This window comes from Triturus cristatus, chromosome 3_1 (genome assembly GCF_964204655.1).
Source record: "Triturus cristatus chromosome 3_1, aTriCri1.1, whole genome shotgun sequence".
In the NCBI taxonomy this organism is placed as follows: domain Eukaryota; kingdom Metazoa; phylum Chordata; class Amphibia; order Caudata; family Salamandridae; genus Triturus; species Triturus cristatus.
Genome location: NC_140583.1, coordinates 666,798,677 through 666,817,199, shown reverse-complemented (window position 1 = coordinate 666,817,199; position 18,523 = coordinate 666,798,677). Strand labels below are relative to the sequence as shown.

At 49.3% G+C, this 18,523-nt stretch overlaps 1 protein-coding gene across 1 annotated transcript in view; it reads left to right on the top strand.

Moving 5' to 3' along the window:
• The window catches only part of MESD (mesoderm development LRP chaperone), a 57,121-nt gene extending 53,714 nt beyond the window's left edge, over positions 1-3,407 (top strand). The window contains exon 3 of the mRNA XM_085644722.1: positions 277-3,407. Within this exon, the coding sequence (XP_085500848.1) occupies positions 277-544 (268 nt within the window). The 3' untranslated portion in view covers positions 545-3,407. The remainder of the gene's footprint in view (positions 1-276) is intronic.
• Positions 3,408-18,523: the final 15,116 nt, after the last annotated feature.

Below are 18,523 nucleotides of genomic sequence, written 5' to 3'. Positions count from 1 at the left end.
ATTTTTGTCAGGATCGCTTCGCATTGCAGAATTTGTATAATTTATTAATCCTCTTGAGTTACCTGTCAGTTTTCCTGTTTTTTGACAATTTTAGTTTTTATTGCAGCTGCTCCTTTATTTATTCCTTAGCATCTACTGGGGAGGGAGGGGTGCGGGGGTGTGGGGTGACGTATGTGCTTAGACAGGTTGTGCTGATGTGTTCCCATAAGTCGGCCATTGATTTAAATTTTAAGAAGATATGACTTTATCATCTTTTTCATTTGTTTTACCCCTTAGGTTTATTGTTTCCTCCAACCGGGCCATCTTTATGCTGCGTGATGGAAGTTACGCGTGGGAAGTTAAAGATTTCCTTGTACAACAGGACAGATGTGCCGATGTGACTGTGGAGGGACAGGTTTACCCTGGCAAAGGAGCAGAACCAGAGAAACAGAATGAGAAGGACAAAAATAAAGTGAAACCAGAAAAAAAGAAAAGCAGTGAGGATAAAAAGTTAAAAACTGCCAAGGAAAACAATCAAGCGGCCAAGAGGAAAGAGGAGTTGTAAAATAAAAATGACCTGTGAAGCACTCTGCAGCTGTATCGTCAGAGGAAATGTCAGACTTTAAAAAAAAACTTTGGTACTTTCAGCAGATTCCCATGTTGGGGCTGATATGCTGTAGGGGGGATGGCAGTGACACGGGCACTAAAGGCTGCTGCCGCAGATAAATGAGTATGGGACTGAGACAGGTTTTATATTTCTGCTGTTAGGACACTGAATACGTGTTTCAACGTACAATTGTCCGACTAACGTCTGAGCTCTGCCCTGTGCACGTTTTGCTGCCTTTGTCACAAATGGAACATCGGGAGCTTTTTATTCCGAGGAGTCAGCTGGATGCTCAACTATTCAATTTGAGTAATTCTACATAAACATTGCTCAACTGCCACACTCCAATTCCTTGTAAGCCTGTTTTTCCTTTCATTATATTGGGCAATGATCAAAGTTCCATTTTTCGCCCAATGTTTGGGCAACATTTATGGGATTTAAAATCTGAGTACACACATTAATCGCTTTATACCAGTCTCTTGGATTAGCAGTTCGGCATGTCTGTGCTATGAAGAGGGTTATAATAAGTTACACTTCGTGTGCCAAGATGCTTATCATGTGTTACATTTCTTCCTTAAAAAGCAATGCTGCCAAAACTTTATAGTGTGATCAACCAGATGAATCAGTGTATACTTTGTTCAAGATGTGATGATGTGAATGTCACTAGGTTGCTTTTCCTGATTGTTGCCCCTTGATAAAGAAAAGACTACTAATGTGAAGAACATTACAAAACTTTGCGTTCACAGAGTTATGTTACTTTTATCACGTGGGGAGGGGTTTGTGCCTTCGTTCTGGTACAGTATTGGGTCGCTTGTGAATTTATAGAGCTTTCCTAACAGTTAAAAGAAAAAACACAAATTTGAAAAAAAAACAAAGTCTGGAGTGCCCATGCTTAAAAGCAACACACACGAGTTGTGTCTTTACATTGTGCAACAAAGTGGCTTTGAGGTCCATGTGCATACGCCATAACTTTCATCTTCATCGTTTCTGGACACACATACGAATAACATGGCTTATATATAAAGATGCTCCTCTAGGTACTGGATTCCTTTTGCTCTGAGCTGCAACAGTGCAGCCCACAATATGCTCATTCGCACTACATGGTAAACATCATGGCTCACTTTGACAAGAGGAAACATTGGATGTCAGGCAATTCTAGTTTTCTGATAGGAAACCTTTGTCCTCAAATTTTCTTCTTTATTTTAGCTTGTGCTACCCTTGGTGTGGTTGTGTGTCTTGGGACCATTTGTTTTCTTTTTTAGAATTGTTGCTCGACAGACATTTCAGAAGGACTACTTGGTCAATCGTTGGTCACCTGCTTTCATCCAGTTTCCATTGACACCAGTGCAACAGTAAATAATATATGGAATAAAGTACACCCTGTTGTACATCATAAGGATGTTGCAAGTCCTATCAGAGTTCCTATGACCATATAGAGGAAGACAGTGTTCCTTTATATGTTCATGTAACTCTGAGGTGACTTGCAAAATCCTTATAATGTACGGCGTGGGTACTTTATTGCTTATGATACATGGTCACATCACCTTTCCTACAAACTGCTTAAATCCTTGAAGTGTTGCTCTTTCATTTGAAAGAGATGGAATATTTTCAAACCTGGAAAGTAAAAGAAGACTCCCTATTGCAAAATTAAACCCACCAAAAAGCAGTTAGCTATGTGTCGCAAAAAGATATTAGAATTTGTTTAATACAAGTCCAGTTTTTAAAATAAACACTGTCTCCCTGAATGTGTAAAGAAAATCCAAAGGGGATGATGGACGGAGTGTTGAACATTGCAAGCACTCACCCCCAGTCAACTGATCTGGGTTTAATCCATCATCATTCTTTAGCTCACTCGGCCACCCCAGTTCAGACATGGCCATATGCAAATCAGTCTGACCCTGTGCCTCATGGGAACAGTCCAGCCTGAACTGCCAAGCCATGTCTTCCCTGGACCAGAATCAAGCATCCTGGGACCGGATTCTGGCTAATCAGCCGTCATCAGCCAGGCTAGCTTGAATCCAGTGGCAAAGTGAGCAAGGGACCCACGTCTGGGCATACCCTGCCAACTTAGGGCGAACAAAGAAATTGTGTAGAAACATTCTGAGGAATTTAATCTTTCTGTAATTTTTTTAACATTCACAAAAATTAAGCATGCCTCTATAATTATGAATGCAGATTGAATTACGCTTGATGTCCTGCCTTTCCACTTGGCTCTGGCAGCAGGCATTGTGACGTCCAACCTCTACAATAATGAGTTATTACAGTGGAGCAGCTACGTCATTTCTATATTACAGACCACTAGAGATAGAACTAGTTGCCTGTAACAAGGGAATTTAGAGAGTGGCTTTAATACAGGGATTACAGACTCCCATGAATTATAAAGAAATTGTTAGTGATGTTCAGTTCTGACACTCTTATTCTGGATGATACTAAAAGTTTTCGTGTTTTATGTCTTGGCGCATGTCCACTATCTGACCTGGCAATTTAAGTGTTCAATATCATTTGTCTGACTGAAGTATATTGTAGTTTGCATCCTCACTGTAGATGGTGGTAATGTGTGGCTGTGTTGAATTTGTGCCTTAGTCATCCTGCAGATTCATCATATGAAAGCCAGAACAGCCCTTGTGCACAGGAAATCTGAGCAAGCCTACTTGATAACCACACATTCATAGTTTTATTTTATATCAGAGTCAGTAACTCTGATTCATAAAGCTAACATTCATTGGTCTCATTTAGAAATACCACCCTTCCAATTCTCTGCCGTTCATCTTGTTTTGTGTTCCGGAGCTATATATTTTGAAGTAAATTTTGACGTAAAGTCTTTGAACGTTTTGCTTTTTTATATTTAGATTGTAAGAAGATTCATTTTCTGAAGCCTCTCTAGAAAGCTTGGGACGCACCAGGTGCAACTAAAGTCTACCAAACGTCAACACTGCGTGCCTCACCAAAAGACTGTGCTAAAAGTTATCTTGACTCCTCAAATAGCTTTGAAAAACTGAAAACAAACAAGACTCTGCCATCATTATTTCCAACAGGCTTGTTGCTAGGGCTGGGACATCCAAAAAGGAGTGAACTCCAGCAAATCATTTTTCCTCCTCCTCACCTAAAAAATATCTTCCAGAATCACTGAGCAGGAAGAAGATGCAAAACTTAGCACATCTATTACACCTGCAAAAACTCATCCGAAGCCAATGTTTCCGAATCTTCCCTCCATCTGAAAAACGTAGTCCACTGTGCTACGAACCATCTCACAATAAGATCTGTTGTGATTGGCAACTGAAACCACTCTAGCTCTTTGAAAAATGTTTGAATTGAACATTCACTTGAATTCCTTAGAAACTTGAGTTCCATCAGCCACAGAATTCACTAGCCCTTCCAACTCCAAGGGGGATATTTACAAAGATTGGCGAAAAATAGCGCTCACGTCAGCTGCCATTTTTTTATCGCCACGTTAGCAACAAATGTTCAAGCTGACGCTGCGTGGTGATAGTTTCTCATGTCAGTGAAAATTCTCAACGGTAAGAGCGCCACAGCGATAAAAATCTTGCCGCTAACGTGACAAAAGTGGCGGCAGGCCAGTCAGCGACCACAAACTGCCCGCAAATTAGCACAACGCCACTTTTTTTTCACGTCCTGTCATAAAAGCGAGTACAAAACGCCTGCAAAGTATCACAAACCGAGGGGGGGAAAAGTGAAGAACCATGGATGTAGCTGGACCCAGTACTTCAGGAGTAAACGACCTCCCAAACAGCCAGGAGGACCAGCCAGAGACTGAGGAGAAGGGTAGGCGGAAGATGAAGAGGAAAACCAGATTCAGCTAGTAGGAAAACCAGGTCCTGATTCCAGAGGTGACAGAAAAACAACACCAGCTGTTTGTCAGCTCCACTGTGTGATTGGGGACCAAGAATTTAATATGGCAGTCCTTCGCAGCCAAGATGAATGCTGTTGAAGAGGTGAGGAGGACAGTGAACGACTGCAAGAAGTGCTGGCATGATGCTAAGCGCAAGACCAAGGAGAAAATGTTGGCCAATCGCAAAGTAGCTCAGCAGACCGGACCTGGGAGACCAGCTCCACAGGAGGAGCTGGATGCATTGGAGGAACAAGTGTCCAAAGTCATCTGCGAGGAGTCGGTGGTTGGAGTCCAGGGACAGGATACTGCTGAACATGATCAGCAACTAGGTGAGTAACAACCAGGGACTGGGGTGACGGGCTGGATGGGCCCTATGTCACTCATGCACAATTAAACACCTACCAGGGCACATCCACAATGACTGCAGATCTAGTCACAGATACTCTTGTCCCTGGGGGTACAGATCTACATCACCCTAGTCAACAAATATATTGCAAGACACTTATTGGTGGGGCATAGACTTGGAAATCTGCACAGAAAAGTAATTCTAAACATAGCTAAAGATTCATATCCAACAACAATATAAGGGCAACATGAAAGAGCAAAGGGGCACGTTGCCTGGAGATGCGGCAGGCTGGCAAAATCACCCCCTTGCCTCAACACCACGCACGTACAATTTGTCTGCACACGTCTGCATCTCTTTGATGACAATATGAGGATGCACTGTGAATACGACAGATGATGTGCACAAGTTAGCATGCCCCTACCGGCACACATGCACCATTGTGCACGTCTGTGTAAGTTGTGTGCAAGAATGTGTATGTGCAGTAAGGTTGCGCTTCTCTTCCAGGGGATACTCATCAATAGTCATAAGCACTAAATAATCCACGCCCATGTGCGGGATCACGTATAATCCCTGTCCATGTGTGGGATTCCAGAGCATATAGAAATATACATATATATATGTGTATGTTAGGAAACCACAAGCGCCTAGCATTCCCATGACATACATATATACATGTATATAAACACATAAATATGCAGCCTAACACAATTCCAATAGGGCAACATGCCAAAATTACATAGGTTTATCTTGTACAAAACACAATCTTAGACATAAACTCTGTAAAAGAGAACATACACTGTAATAGTGTCAAACAAGAAAACCTTTATTTTCAGACAAGAGAAGAAGGTTATAGCAGGCAGTTGGCCCATAGGCTGCATAGATGAATAAACATCACAGTACAGTAAAAACTGGCACCTCGCCTTAAAGGCTTCCAAGAACTTGTACACCATGCCTTTAAGACCTCCAGGAGCCCCTCTGCTCCCATCATGCACCACAGGTGAAAGTTAGGTCAGTTCTTTTTTCCAGCTCCTTCTGTGAGGATCCTGGAGCTTGAGCTTGACAGTTTTTGATTACCTTTAGTCAGAAATTGTGTTTTTCTCTCATATTTCGACATTTTTGACTGCTGGTTGATATTTATTTATTTATCTTTTCTGACATTTTGACGTACTTTTTTCTGTCAAAATGCCAGCATTATTCCACAAATGTCCATCTTGTGGTTAAAAGATGGCTAAAACTGACCCACACTCGGTGTGCATCGTGTGTTTGCCATTTTCACACAAGCCAGATCCTGCAATTATTGTCAGCAGTTTTTGAAACGGACTCTTCGGGACAGAGAGGATTAGACTCAGTGCCTTGATGGAGAGAAGTACAAGTCATCGTAAAAGTGGCCTTGGAAGTGGTCAAGGCCCTTCTTCTCTTCAGGAACATTGAAAACGGCCAAGATCTACCTCTCCTGAGTCCAGAAGGAGACAGATGCCTGACTGCTCGGCGTCGAGATCGCTGTCGAAAAAGCAACAGAGACACTCATCAGCGTTGAGGGACAGATCGGTGTCGAGATGATGACATTCTTCATCGCACAAAAGTAAGTCGATATCGAGACATACTTCGGGCTCGAAGTAGGCTGGTCCCGAGAGACCTGACAAGCACCCGTCGACGGCGAGGAACACTCCGCCACCTTCTTGGAGGTCGGCGTCGAGGGGTTTGCCGGCTAAGACCCTGCCAAGAGCTTACCGACTGTCGACGTTGAGATCTCGTCGCAGTCGAGGTGCTCGCCATTGAGAAAATTGACGCAGAGCGGGAGTGGAAGCAAGATGGCGGTCCCGTAGCGGAGGCCGTAGCAGTTGGGCAGTGAGGGCAGTGAACTAAGCCCCATGGAGTTTTTAGCTTACTGACATAATCATACCATATTCCACCCGATCCCGGTCCCGGCTAGTATCCGTCGGAAGATTAACGGCTGTGGAACCGGTAATGCCGTCGGCACTTACCGGGTGCAGGCTCTCAAGACAGGCTCTCCGTCTGGTGTTGGCCGCGTTCAAGGCCCTGTCTTCCGCCCACGGACTTCGCAAGCTCCGCGGAAACGAGAAGAGGCGGAGCCAGGCTTCGAGGCGGCGTGCAGATCTCGACCAGGGACATCGGCTGGCGGCAGTCTCGGCAGGAGATCACCCGGCCTGAGGTCTCAGAGGGCTATCATGGCCCCCAAAGCGGCCGCTGGTTCTAAAACGGCGCTTCATAGGAAGAAGTCATTGAGGGAGGAAACCGAGGTAGAGGGAGATGAGAACCCCAATTACCATCGGGACAAACAAAAAGGAGGCAACAGGTAGCTGGCAGGACCTGGCTTGCGGCAGCCTCAATAGCGGACATATTCCCTAAAGTCGGGAAGGAGAAGGGGCCTAGGGTAGCGGAGGGCGGTGTAAATTCACTGGTGGATATTTTAGCTGGCAACTCCCCTTTGACTACCGAGGAGCGCACCGACACGACCTTCTCCCCCGATATACCCTCAGCTAATGCCTCAAGCTTGCTCTCTGTCCCAGCAGGTACAGAAGTTGCTCCAAAGGAGTCGGTCCCAGCTGAGGTCGCCACGACCCCCTTAGACAGGGGGAAAGGGAGCAGTGGTATTGCAGGACAGATCTCAGGGGGTGATTGCTCAGGAGGTCAGCTGAAGTTAGGAACAGCAGTAGATACTGAACCACAGAAAGTTGAACTGTTGCCAGGCGCTACTATTATCGAGAGGGAAAAAGCGCCAAGTGAATACTACTTCTCTGTCAGGGCGGAGTGGGTGTCGGAGGAAGAACGCAGCTCCTATCTTGGCTCAGAATCAGACTCTGAGGTTGGTCTCCAGGCAACCATAGTGCGGCCTCCTGTTGTTAAGGGTCAGACTTTGAAAACCGGTCACTCTTCTCGAGAGTTGAGGTGGGATCACTCTCCTGACTTAGCCCTGCCGGGTGGACTGGCGGCGGATAGCACTCATCGTTCACTTTTGGAGACCATTCATCAGGAGATACTGGCGCACAGAGAAGAGACTCGCCAGGATAATCGCAAGGCTCAGGCTGCAATGAGGAAGATGCAGGGAGTGGTCAGAAAGCTATCTAAAGTTTGCACCAATACGGGGGATAGAGTATCCAATCTGGAAGAGAGGGTAGTATCCACGGAGGCTGAGGTAGCTGTGGCCACTAGCAAAGTCAATGCTCCCAGGTTGTGGACCTGCAGTGGAAAATGGGGAATAGACTCCGTAGGAATAACTTTAGGGTTCTGGCGATCCCGGAGGGGGTGGAAGGGTCGGACATAAGGTCATTTATCATCAAGCTATTCGAGCAAGCATTCCCAGAGCTTTCAAGTTGGAACTGGTCCATCGAGCTACAACGAGTCCACCGCACCCCCTTTAAGATTCGGAGCAATGCTAAAGAAGGAGACAAACCTAGAGCAGTATTGATATTTCTGGGCAACTTTATACTGAGACAGTCCATCGTGGAGAAAGCTAGGCCGGATGCGAGGAGGAGCGGTGATGGGTTTTCTTTCTTTGTCCGCCCAGACTACTGCCACATGACGGTGGAAAGGAGATGGCGATTGAGGGAAATGATCAGGAGAAGAGGATTCAAGCCTATCTTATAAATCCGGCTCAGCTTAAAATCATCAATGAAGGGAGGGTTTTATTTTTTTCGTCAGAAATTAAAGCGAAGGAGTATTTGGACTCTCTGGGTAAATAAGTTGACTAGTTTGCGGATTGGTCACTGGATCGAAAATAATCTCTCATGAAGGGGGTATGGATGGGATGTTTGTAGTTATTGTGATATGAGTAAATATCCAAAAACAGGCTTAGGGGCTTTAAAGGGGTTCATATATTCTGTTATTTTTTGTGCTTGCCCTCACTTTGCTCACTGTAGCTCCATCACATGCACAGACTTGGTCTGAGCGCTTCACTAAGGAGGGTTTGGGTGAGGGATAGTCAACGGGGTGGGACTCACAGTGGGAGGGAGGGAGTTTGGGGTGGGAGGGAGGATGCTAGGTGTTTGGGGGTTAAGGGGGGAGAAAATAGGGGAAAAATACAGTTTGTTTCATCTTGTTTGTTTTTAGTCAGATTATGGATATAGAGAGGCTGAAGGAGTTTAAAGCACAGGTTTATTGCTATACTCAAATAGTCCTTCAAGATGGCCAGCATTAGGTGCTGTTCTGTCAGTATAGGCGGGTTAAATGATTGGCGGAAATGACTAAGGTTGGCTTACTTTGTTAAAAATAATAGAATTGATATTCTTTGTCTGCAGGAGACCCACCTTCCATGGTCCAAAAAAAGCCTTATGTCCATCAGTGGTTTTGAGTTGGTGGCTTGTTCCACCCAATCCTCAACAAATAGGGGAGTCGCAATTCTATAAAAAGAAAATTTTGGGAGGGGTTAGGCGGATAGCTACGGTAGTTGGGTCTTAGCGGAACTGGAAAGGGGCCCGACACTCTGTAGTGTATGGGTCAAACGAAGATGATCCTGAGATCTTTGACTCCCTAGAACTAGAGCTTGCAAGCTGGCCAACCCCCAAAATAATCTGTGGCGATTCAAATATATCTGCTGATTGGAGCTGCACTGCTGTGTATCAAGGACGGAAACCAAGAGTCTTCAGGGCAGTTAAAGCCCTTATTAATTCCCACGGGTTGAAGGATGTGTGGGGGGGGGGGGGAAGAACCGACAAAGCCCGGTTACACATATTTCTCAAATCCTTACCAGAAGTTCACTAAGTTGGATTATTTTTCTATATCTGCTACGAAATAAATAGAGTAGGAATAATGAAACCCCCGAAACTATTGTCTGATCACAACCCTTTGTTATTGTCTTACGAATTTTCTGGACCTGACAGGGTTAGGACTAGATGGACATTCGAAAGGCGCTTATTGGCAGATATAAGATTTACGGAGCATATTCTGAAATGGGTTGGCGAATTTTCTGCAGCTAACAGGTATAGTTCCTCTAGAAATGGCGTTTGGGGGGGGGCGTGGCTTGGCTGCAGAGCGGAATGGCTGCCTGAACGCGCAGCTCCGCCGATCGAGCGCATTAATCCGACAATTATTGGCCATATAGGTGCTTGAGCTCGGACCTCTCGTCCTCGGTCAAGAGCGCTGGGTATATGCCCTTCCCGACAGAACTCCTGAGCCCGAGACTGGAGCGGCGGCGGAGATTGGCCTGGAGGTTGATGAGCGGAGGTGCGGCCTGCGACGCGCGCAGACGCCGGGGACTCGCGTGAAGCTGGATCCGTGGAGGTGAAACGCGGCGGAGCGAGGATCGCTGGGTCGGATTGATCCTGGGGGCGCCGTCTCCTTGGCGTACACCCCCCCGCTGGCGGAGTGGCGGTGCTGCTTCAGCGTCAGTCCCGTGCCGGAATATCGCTTGCTGAGAGGCGGCGCTGCGGCCGCCGGGCATAGCGGACTCGAGGGGAGCCGAAAAGTTGGGCGACTTGAGTCCGAGCTGGCGTCCTGGGTGAGCTGTGGATGTGCCCGACCTCGCAAGACAGAGAGGTGCCACGTACCCGCGAACTGCCTGCACTCCACCAACGCTCCTGAAAACTAAAACGTAACCGAGGGCGGCCATCTTATGCGGGGTGGCTGCGCTGCCGCCCACGACTAGCGAGAGCCCTGAGGCGGAGGCCTGGGAGAGGTGGTGGACTGCGGAGCCTGCCTGTTCCCTTGCGGCATTGCCGGTCACGACGCGCGGTGGTGCTGTGGCCCCTGAAGAAGAGGTGATACCACTAGCGAGGTCGGGTGGCAGCAGGATCTGGCGTAAGACGCGTGTGGCGCAGACTGGCGTTTGCTTGGCCCGATGGATACCTGCTCTGGGGCGCTGCTGTGAGCGGTTGGGTGCGCTGTGCAGCCTTGCCCCTGTGGTCCGAACGGGGCGCCGCCAGGTGAGGGACGGCCTGGGCCTGCAGATACACCCCACGGCTGTCTCATATTAGCTGATCTGGTTCCCTGCATCACGGGGGTAACGACTGGTCTGCTGGGTACGCCTGCCCTTCCTACTCTCTGCAGCGGGAGCCTGGTGCGAAGCGACCTGTGCCGTGAAGGAGCCTGTGGTTCAGTAGCCCTTATCCACTGGCTGTGCGGGGAGGCGGCCATGGGCAAACCAGACACGCGCCAACCGAAACTCACATTCGATAAGTCCAAACAAAAAGCGTCGGACCAAGATCACAAAGACGCTGATGCCGCGCACGCAGCACAGAGTGGCCCACCTGATGCGGACATTAAATCGATGTTTAAAGAATTGAAGGAGGGACTGCGGGGAATAGACTGCAAAATGGACGCGCTGGCGGCACGTATGGACGGCATCACGGCGCGTATGGACAAGCACGAAGGCAGAGTGGAGGCGCTTGAAACGCGTGTGGCCGACACGGAGGAAGGCCAGACCGATCTGGTCAAACAACTGCGTGGCATGGACAAAGTCCTGGAGTTAATACAACGGAAGAACGAAGACTTAGAAGCGCGCTCGAGGCGCAACAACGTTCGCATCACGGGAGTGGCGGAAACAACAGACATTACTAACATGGAGCACTACGTTGAACAGATGCTGAAAGATCTCTTTGGGTCTGGGCTATCCGGGATGTTCCTCGTGGAAAGAGCGCACAGGACATTGGCACCCAGGCCTAAGCCGGGAACACCGCCTAGGCCAATCATCGCGCGCGTTCTAAATTACAGAGACCGTGACACGGTTTTGCGAATGGCTAGAGACATGCATGATATGCAGTACAAGGGAAATCACATCGCCATCTACCCGGATTATACTATGCAGGTGCAGGCCGCTCGTAGAGAATTCATGCCTGCAAAAAAACTCTTCCAACAAACGGGAACGAAATACTCCCTGATTTACCCTGCGAAGCTCCGGGTACAGGGCCCTGGTAAACCGTCCTTTTTCTTGGATGCGAAAGCGGCCCTACAATATGCAAAACAACTGGCAAGGGATCAAAATAACCAACCGCCTGCTGAGGGACCAGATCGGCAGGACAGGCTAAGTGATATTGAGTGACTGCACATGTTTGCTGCTTGATATTCTGTTGTGGGCTCCCTGTGTGGGCCGGTTCGGGGCCCATTGTTTGGCTGCGGTGAACGGGGTTCCATCTCTCGAGCTGGGAGGATTGTGTAAATCACTGTGATTCCGGGGTGGAGGGGGTCCTTGAGCCGGCACCCTGAGCTGGTGCTCGATCGCCCTGTCATAAGTACGGGGTTAGTAGGCGGCCAACCTGCGCACCTCAGGGGATGATTCCCACTTCTTGGTTACTGCGGTTGGGTTTCGTCATGGTTTCTATGACACGGGGGATAACCTGGGGGGATAGTGCACAACCTGATTGGGGGTTGGAGCGGGTGGGGGGAGGGATCACCTGAGTTTGGGGGGTGGTTACTGGGTTGGGTTGTTTTGTAGGGTGGAGTCAGAGGAAGGGAGATTTACTGGTGTACCAACTACCAAATATGCTGCGCTGCCCTGTCGAAAATCATGTTGCTTACTGTATTATGATTGCTCACATGCATTGTGGCCCGCTGGGCCGTTGGGCTTTGCCGTGCGCTTCGCCTGGTGGTGGTCGAAGGGCGTGTCACATGGCATACTGTCTGTTTGTGGCTGTTTCATGTTCATGTCACCATGAGGCGCATAAACTGCCTCACCTGGAATGTGCGAGGAATGAATGATAGACGCAAGGCCAGGCTGGTGCAGGCCCTCTTGCATAGAAAAGAAATAGACATTTGCCTTTTGCAGGAGACTCACTTGACAGCTAATGCGGCACAGATGCTTAGACATAACCGATGGGGAGAGATAGTTCACGCATCTTATTCCAACTACTCCAGAGGGGTGGCGATTCTGATAAGAAGGGGTCTCCAGTGGACAACGCACGAGGTGCTCAGGGACGCGGGAGGCCGATATGTGCTGCTTGTGGGGACGCTGTGTGGCATGAGACTGGTACTGGTGAATGTGTATGGCCCTAACGATGATAACGATGATAACCCAGACTTCTTGGGGGAGTTATGGCACGCGGTGCAAGCACGTGGCCCGGCAGCGATCTTGTGGGGGGGAGGGGACTACAATGTTGTGCTCTCAGGCACTATGGATAGACAGGGCGCTACTAGAGAACACCACCCTAGGGCATCAGAGACGCTCGGCTGTATTATGCAGGAGACAGGGCTGGTGGACTCCTGGAGGTTGCTGCACCCCGGGGACCGCGCGGGCACCTGTATAACGGCTCATAGAGCCGCATGGTCCAGGCTGGATTACTGGTTGCTATCCAGGGATCTGCACTCGTCAGTGCTAGAGGTGCTGCACTTGCCGAGATCGTTGTCCGACCATGCCCCGGTGCTCCTCACGATGGCCACGCCATCCCAATATGTCAAACCATTTCGCTGGAGGTTCCCCTCTCGGGCGCTGCGCGATCAGGTATTTCAGCAGGCACTGCGCGACAAGCTTGAGGAGTTTTTTGCGATTAATGAGGGCACCGTGGATTCGCCAGGCACGTTCTGGGAGGCTTGTAAGGTGGTGACGAGAGGGCACTGCATGTCGCTGAAAACGGGTGTGCTGCGATCTATTCGCGATACCCTGAGCAAATTAGAAACTGACCTTGCGCGACTGGAGACTGAATTGATAAATGCGCAGACAGACAGAGTATGTGCAGACCTTCGATCGCAGCTCACTAGGTACCAGGAGGAGGCGGACAGGGAAGTCGCATACATGTCTAAGGACTGTCGAGCTCGGCGCTATGGTGAGGGGGACCGTGCCGGACGTACACTGGCCTACATGCTGCGCGTGCCACGAGGGTCGGATCATATACTGGAATTACAGCGTGCGGAGGGTGTCGTGGTGCGAGAGCCACAGGACATCCTAGACACGATGAAAGAATACTATAGAGAGTTATACACCACGAAGGTGACGCCAGAGGATAAGGTGCTCGGCGATTACCTGGACACCATAGCATTAGCGTGGTTCAGCAATAGTGCCAGACAATACATGGACTTGCCGTTCACGCAAGACGACATAAGGGCGATAATTGCTGGCCTCCCGCCCTGCAAGGCGCCGGGCCCGGATGGGCTGACGGCGGCCTTCTACAAAGAATATGCGGACATCTTGGTCCCAAGGCTCCATGGGGTGTTTGAGGAGGCTGTGGAAAAGGGAGTCCTCCCCCAGTCAATGCGGGAGGCGCTGATCATCACGCTGCTTAAACCTGGCAAAGACCCCAAACACCCGGACTCCTATCGTCCACTGTCACTAATAAACCTGGACGCCAAAATATATGCTAAACTGCTCTCCGACCGCTTAAAATACATGCTGCCGCAGATAGCGCTATCTGATCAATCGGGATTTGTACTGGGGAGATCCACTTCCCATAACTTAAGAGTGCTATTTGGGCTCCTGCATTACTTGGATCCCAGAGTTCCGGCCGCTGTGGAAGTTTTTGCGGACGTTATTTACCCGAATGGGGTTTAGCCCGCTATTTGCCAGGCGTATAGGCATATTGTATAATGATACGTCGGCTAGGGTGCGGGTGAATGGCCAGACATCTGCCCCGATCTCTATAACCAGAGGGACCCGGCAGGGATGCCCACTGTCGCCGTTATTATTTGCAATTGCGACGGAACCGCTGGCAGCCCGCTTGAGACAACACCATACTCAGCGTAGCATTGGATTTACATCGCGTGGTCTGCTAATCTCCATGTATGCCGACGACATCACTATATATATGATGAACCCGTCGGAGAATTTTGACCCGTTGATGAGAGAGGTGACACGCTACAGTGGGCTCACCGGCATAAATATCAACTGGTCAAAGTCGGCAATGCTTCCTTTAACAGAAGGCACAAACAAGTGCCACACGGAATTCCCGATCGATTGGGACACGGACGAGGTCAAGTACTTGGGTATACGGATGAGCCGCTCCGTTCACGAAATATTATTGGCTAACTTCGGTGTGGCTATGGAATGGCTAGAGAGTAAAGTGCAGAGGTGGAAGGCGTTGCTGTTGTCATTGACGGGCCGCATAGCCATTGCAAAAATGGTTGTGGCGCCTAAATTCCTCTATCTGTTCGCCAATATCCCCGTTCCGTTGACGAAGGCATTCTTTCGACGACTTCGCTCAGCGATGATTGAACTGGTGTGGGCGGGTAGGCAGCCCAGGGTGGCCTGGGGCCTCCTCACGCTCCCCCTCCGGCAGGGAGGTCTTGCAGCCCCGGACCTGGAGTTGTATGCGTATAGCGCGCAGGCCCAATACTTACACTATTGGCATCATCCGATACCTTACCTGCCTCACGTGGCAATAGAGATGGACGTGGCAGCTCCTTGCCCTATACGGACGGCGGTGTACCAGAAATACAAGCGGCCCCAGGAAGACATTGCCACCGTAGAAATGGTGCGTTGGGCCTGGTCAAACATTGCGAAGCGAGCGGGCATAGTAGACCTATATGCCCCAAGTATGCCCCTGGAGGCCAACCCTCTGCTGAGCCCGCTTACAGACACGGCGGTGGCGCGTCGAGCGCACGCATGTGGCCTGAGGGTGGCAGGGGACTTATATCCGGATGAAACTTTTCTTCCGATACAAACTCTGGCAGCGGCACCTGAGCCGACGGCCTCAGAGCTCCTCTTGTACTATCAATTGCGATCGGCTTGCAAACACAGATACCCCATGTTCCCTAGGGCTCCGCCGACGCTGGCAGCTTTGGAAAACATTCTGTCAAACTCTTCCCCGAGTAAATTGATAACACGCATATATAGGACCACACAAAACACGACGCCTGTTGCACACGTTGATTCCAGGACCTTGTGGGAGGAGGACGCAGGCATAAATATTACAGAAAAGCAGTGGGACTTCTGCTGCACCCAACTCGAACACCTGTCGCCTAATTATTGACTGAGACTGATACACTTTAATTACCTGCACAGGACATACCGCACACCCATACAATTGTTTAGGATGGGTCTTCGGGCCGACGCGACTTGTTGGAGATGTGGTGAGAGTGAGGCCACGTTCTACCACCTTGTTTGGCTGTGCGGACCAGTACGCAGATTCTGGGATACAGTTTTCGACATTATAGGGCGGATAGTGGGAGCGGCATTGGTGCCGGACCCGCTTGTGGCCCTCCTGGGATTCGTGCTGAAAGTGCCTCGGGCATCGCGTAAGCTCGTTGCCCTCTTATTATTGCTTGCCAAGCGCCAAATAGCGATACACTGGAAGAAGAAGGCTCCCCCGAGGGCGTCTGGCTGGGTGGGATCAGCGGTATACTGCAGGGAGCAACTGACTGACTACTGGGACCAAATGCCGCAGCGTTCCAGACCAGCTGATGTGTGGCAACCGTTTGTGGAATGGCTTGCAGGAGCGGCAATGGAGGAGGATGACTGAGTCGATTGGTCGGATGGCTGATGAGGAGATGAAGACTGCATGGGGTTGCATCGTGGGACGCGCGAGTAGTGAAGGCGCTGGCCTGGTCCGAGCGCCCTTTTGGATGGAAAATGCGTATAGCAGGGCTGGGAGAAATAGTGCTTGTGAACATCAGATGGTGCGAGGTCGCAGGGTGGGGGCAGCTTGGAAATTTCCCCTTCATATTGGCAGGTTCCTCCCTGACTCTGGCTCACAGTTGGTATTGTTGAAATGTTCATACAAAATGATATTCTTTGTGTTTTCCTCCTATGTACACTATGGATAAGATCATGCGGCTTGCCGCACTGAAAACATGCTGCCTGCCTCTGGGTTGTTGGCTGAATAGCAGTGTATGCTTTGATGAGACAATAAAGGTTTTTGAAAAATCAAAAAAAAAAAAAAGAAATGGCGTTTGGGAGGCATTTAAAGCCGCTCTAAGGGGAGAATTTATAAGCTTTGGGGCCGGGCTAAGAAAGGAGGATAAGCATGAAGTGGAGAGGCTAATGGGTAATTTGTCAGATGCTGAAGAACAACATATGAGAGATATAATCAGTGGAGGAGATAGCAGCGAGAGTCAGAGGGAGATGCTGAAAATTAGAGCAGAACTTCAAAAGACGATTACCCAGAAGGCTACGGGAGAGTATCAAACATCAAGGGCCAAACGCTATGAAACGGGAGAGCAGGCCGGTAGAGTGTTAGCTCTGCAAATAAGACAAGGGAAAGCAAGGAATTTAATTCCCTTGATTGAATAACATGGGGTGGAATTCACACAGGCCAACAAAATAATACAGGCTTTTACATTTTTTTTTTACCAACGCCTGTATGATGAGGATACGCAGGAAGGCAATCAGGGGGACAAGGTAGAGGATAATGGTCCGCGTCTCAATGTCTTTGGGAGAGATGAACTAGACAGGGATATTAGCGGGAGTGAGATAATTGAGGCCTTGCACGACCTTGCCTCCGGTAAGGCCACAGGCCCAGATGGGATCCCTTTGGAGGTCTACAAATGTTTAGAACTAGAGAAAATTGACGAAGAAGCACTTGAGGCAATCGACGTCTAAGTCTCCTGTTCGCCTGTGAGGGCGTTCGACATCGAAGACAACGTTGAGATCTCGAGACAAGAATCCTCCAGCATTTCGCCACCAAGAAAGTTAACATCGCAGACAGCACAGACGGTGTCGTCCAGGCATCGAGAGACAAAACTTCTGTAGTTGTCTCTGAGGAGGTTGCAGAGGAGGCAAGGTCGACGTCGAGGTCTCGCCATTTGACGTCAAGGAGACTTTCATCATCCCCCGGGCCTTAACATCGTCCAGATTTCACCGGAGGGCTCTCCGGTTCCGCCTAAGAAGTCACATCCTTTTAATCTTTTGCCAAGGTGGTTGGAAGGTACTGGACATTCTGTAACAGGGGGTGCTGGTCATAGAAGTCCTGATTCGGATTATTCTTGCACCTACTCTCCATCAAGAGTTCGCAGAACTCCTCTTGCAACGAGATCATCGAGGATCTCTCCAAAAAGAACCCCGAGAAGGTCAAGGTCTCCATCCTCCCGTCACACAAGATCACGGGAGAGAGTTTGTTCACATCACACTCCCTCTCCCAAGAGGAGGAGGCGAAGATCTCCAACGTTGTCAACATCCTCCAGATCTTCTATCAGGAATTATTCCCCAACTCTTTTTGCAACACCGCCATCCAGAGTTTCCCCAATTGATGATATTGGAACCTTCAATGACATTCTCTGCAGAGGGGCCAAGAAGCTCAACATCAGTATGTCGGCACGACGGTCTTCACATCCGTTATATTCGAGGCTCTACACCATCGTTCGTCAACCAGGCCTCTACTGCCTTTGGTCCCAGGCCTCATAGAGCCTGCCATGCAGACTTTCTGAACCCCTGCCACAGTGGGGTCTGTACCATCTCGTATTGCCAAAAAATACAGGGCACCGACTCAAGACCCGCTTTTTCTGCACTCAGACCCCCCTCCAGACTCAGTCATTGTGGCGGCAGCCAGAAAGGCACACTCTACGGCATCTTCTTCGTCTGTTCCTCCAGAGAAAGATAGCAAGAATATGGACTCTGGGTAAGCAGATGTGTAATACCTCGGCCTCTGTGATGAAAGTGGCCAGTGCTTCAGCTCTCCTAGGGAGGTACGATAGGTCTCTCTGGGACTCCCTTGCCAGATTCACAGAAAAACTCCTGAAAGAAGACCAACAGGACTTTCAGGAGATAATGCATGAGGGAGGCTTAGTGGCGAACCAGGTTATAAGTGCGGCTGCAGACTCCTCTGATCTGGCTGCTCACGGTTATTCACACGTTATCTGCTCCGGGCGCTCGGCTTGACTCTGTCTCACAGGCGTGAAGCCAGATGCCCAACGGAGAATTGTCAAC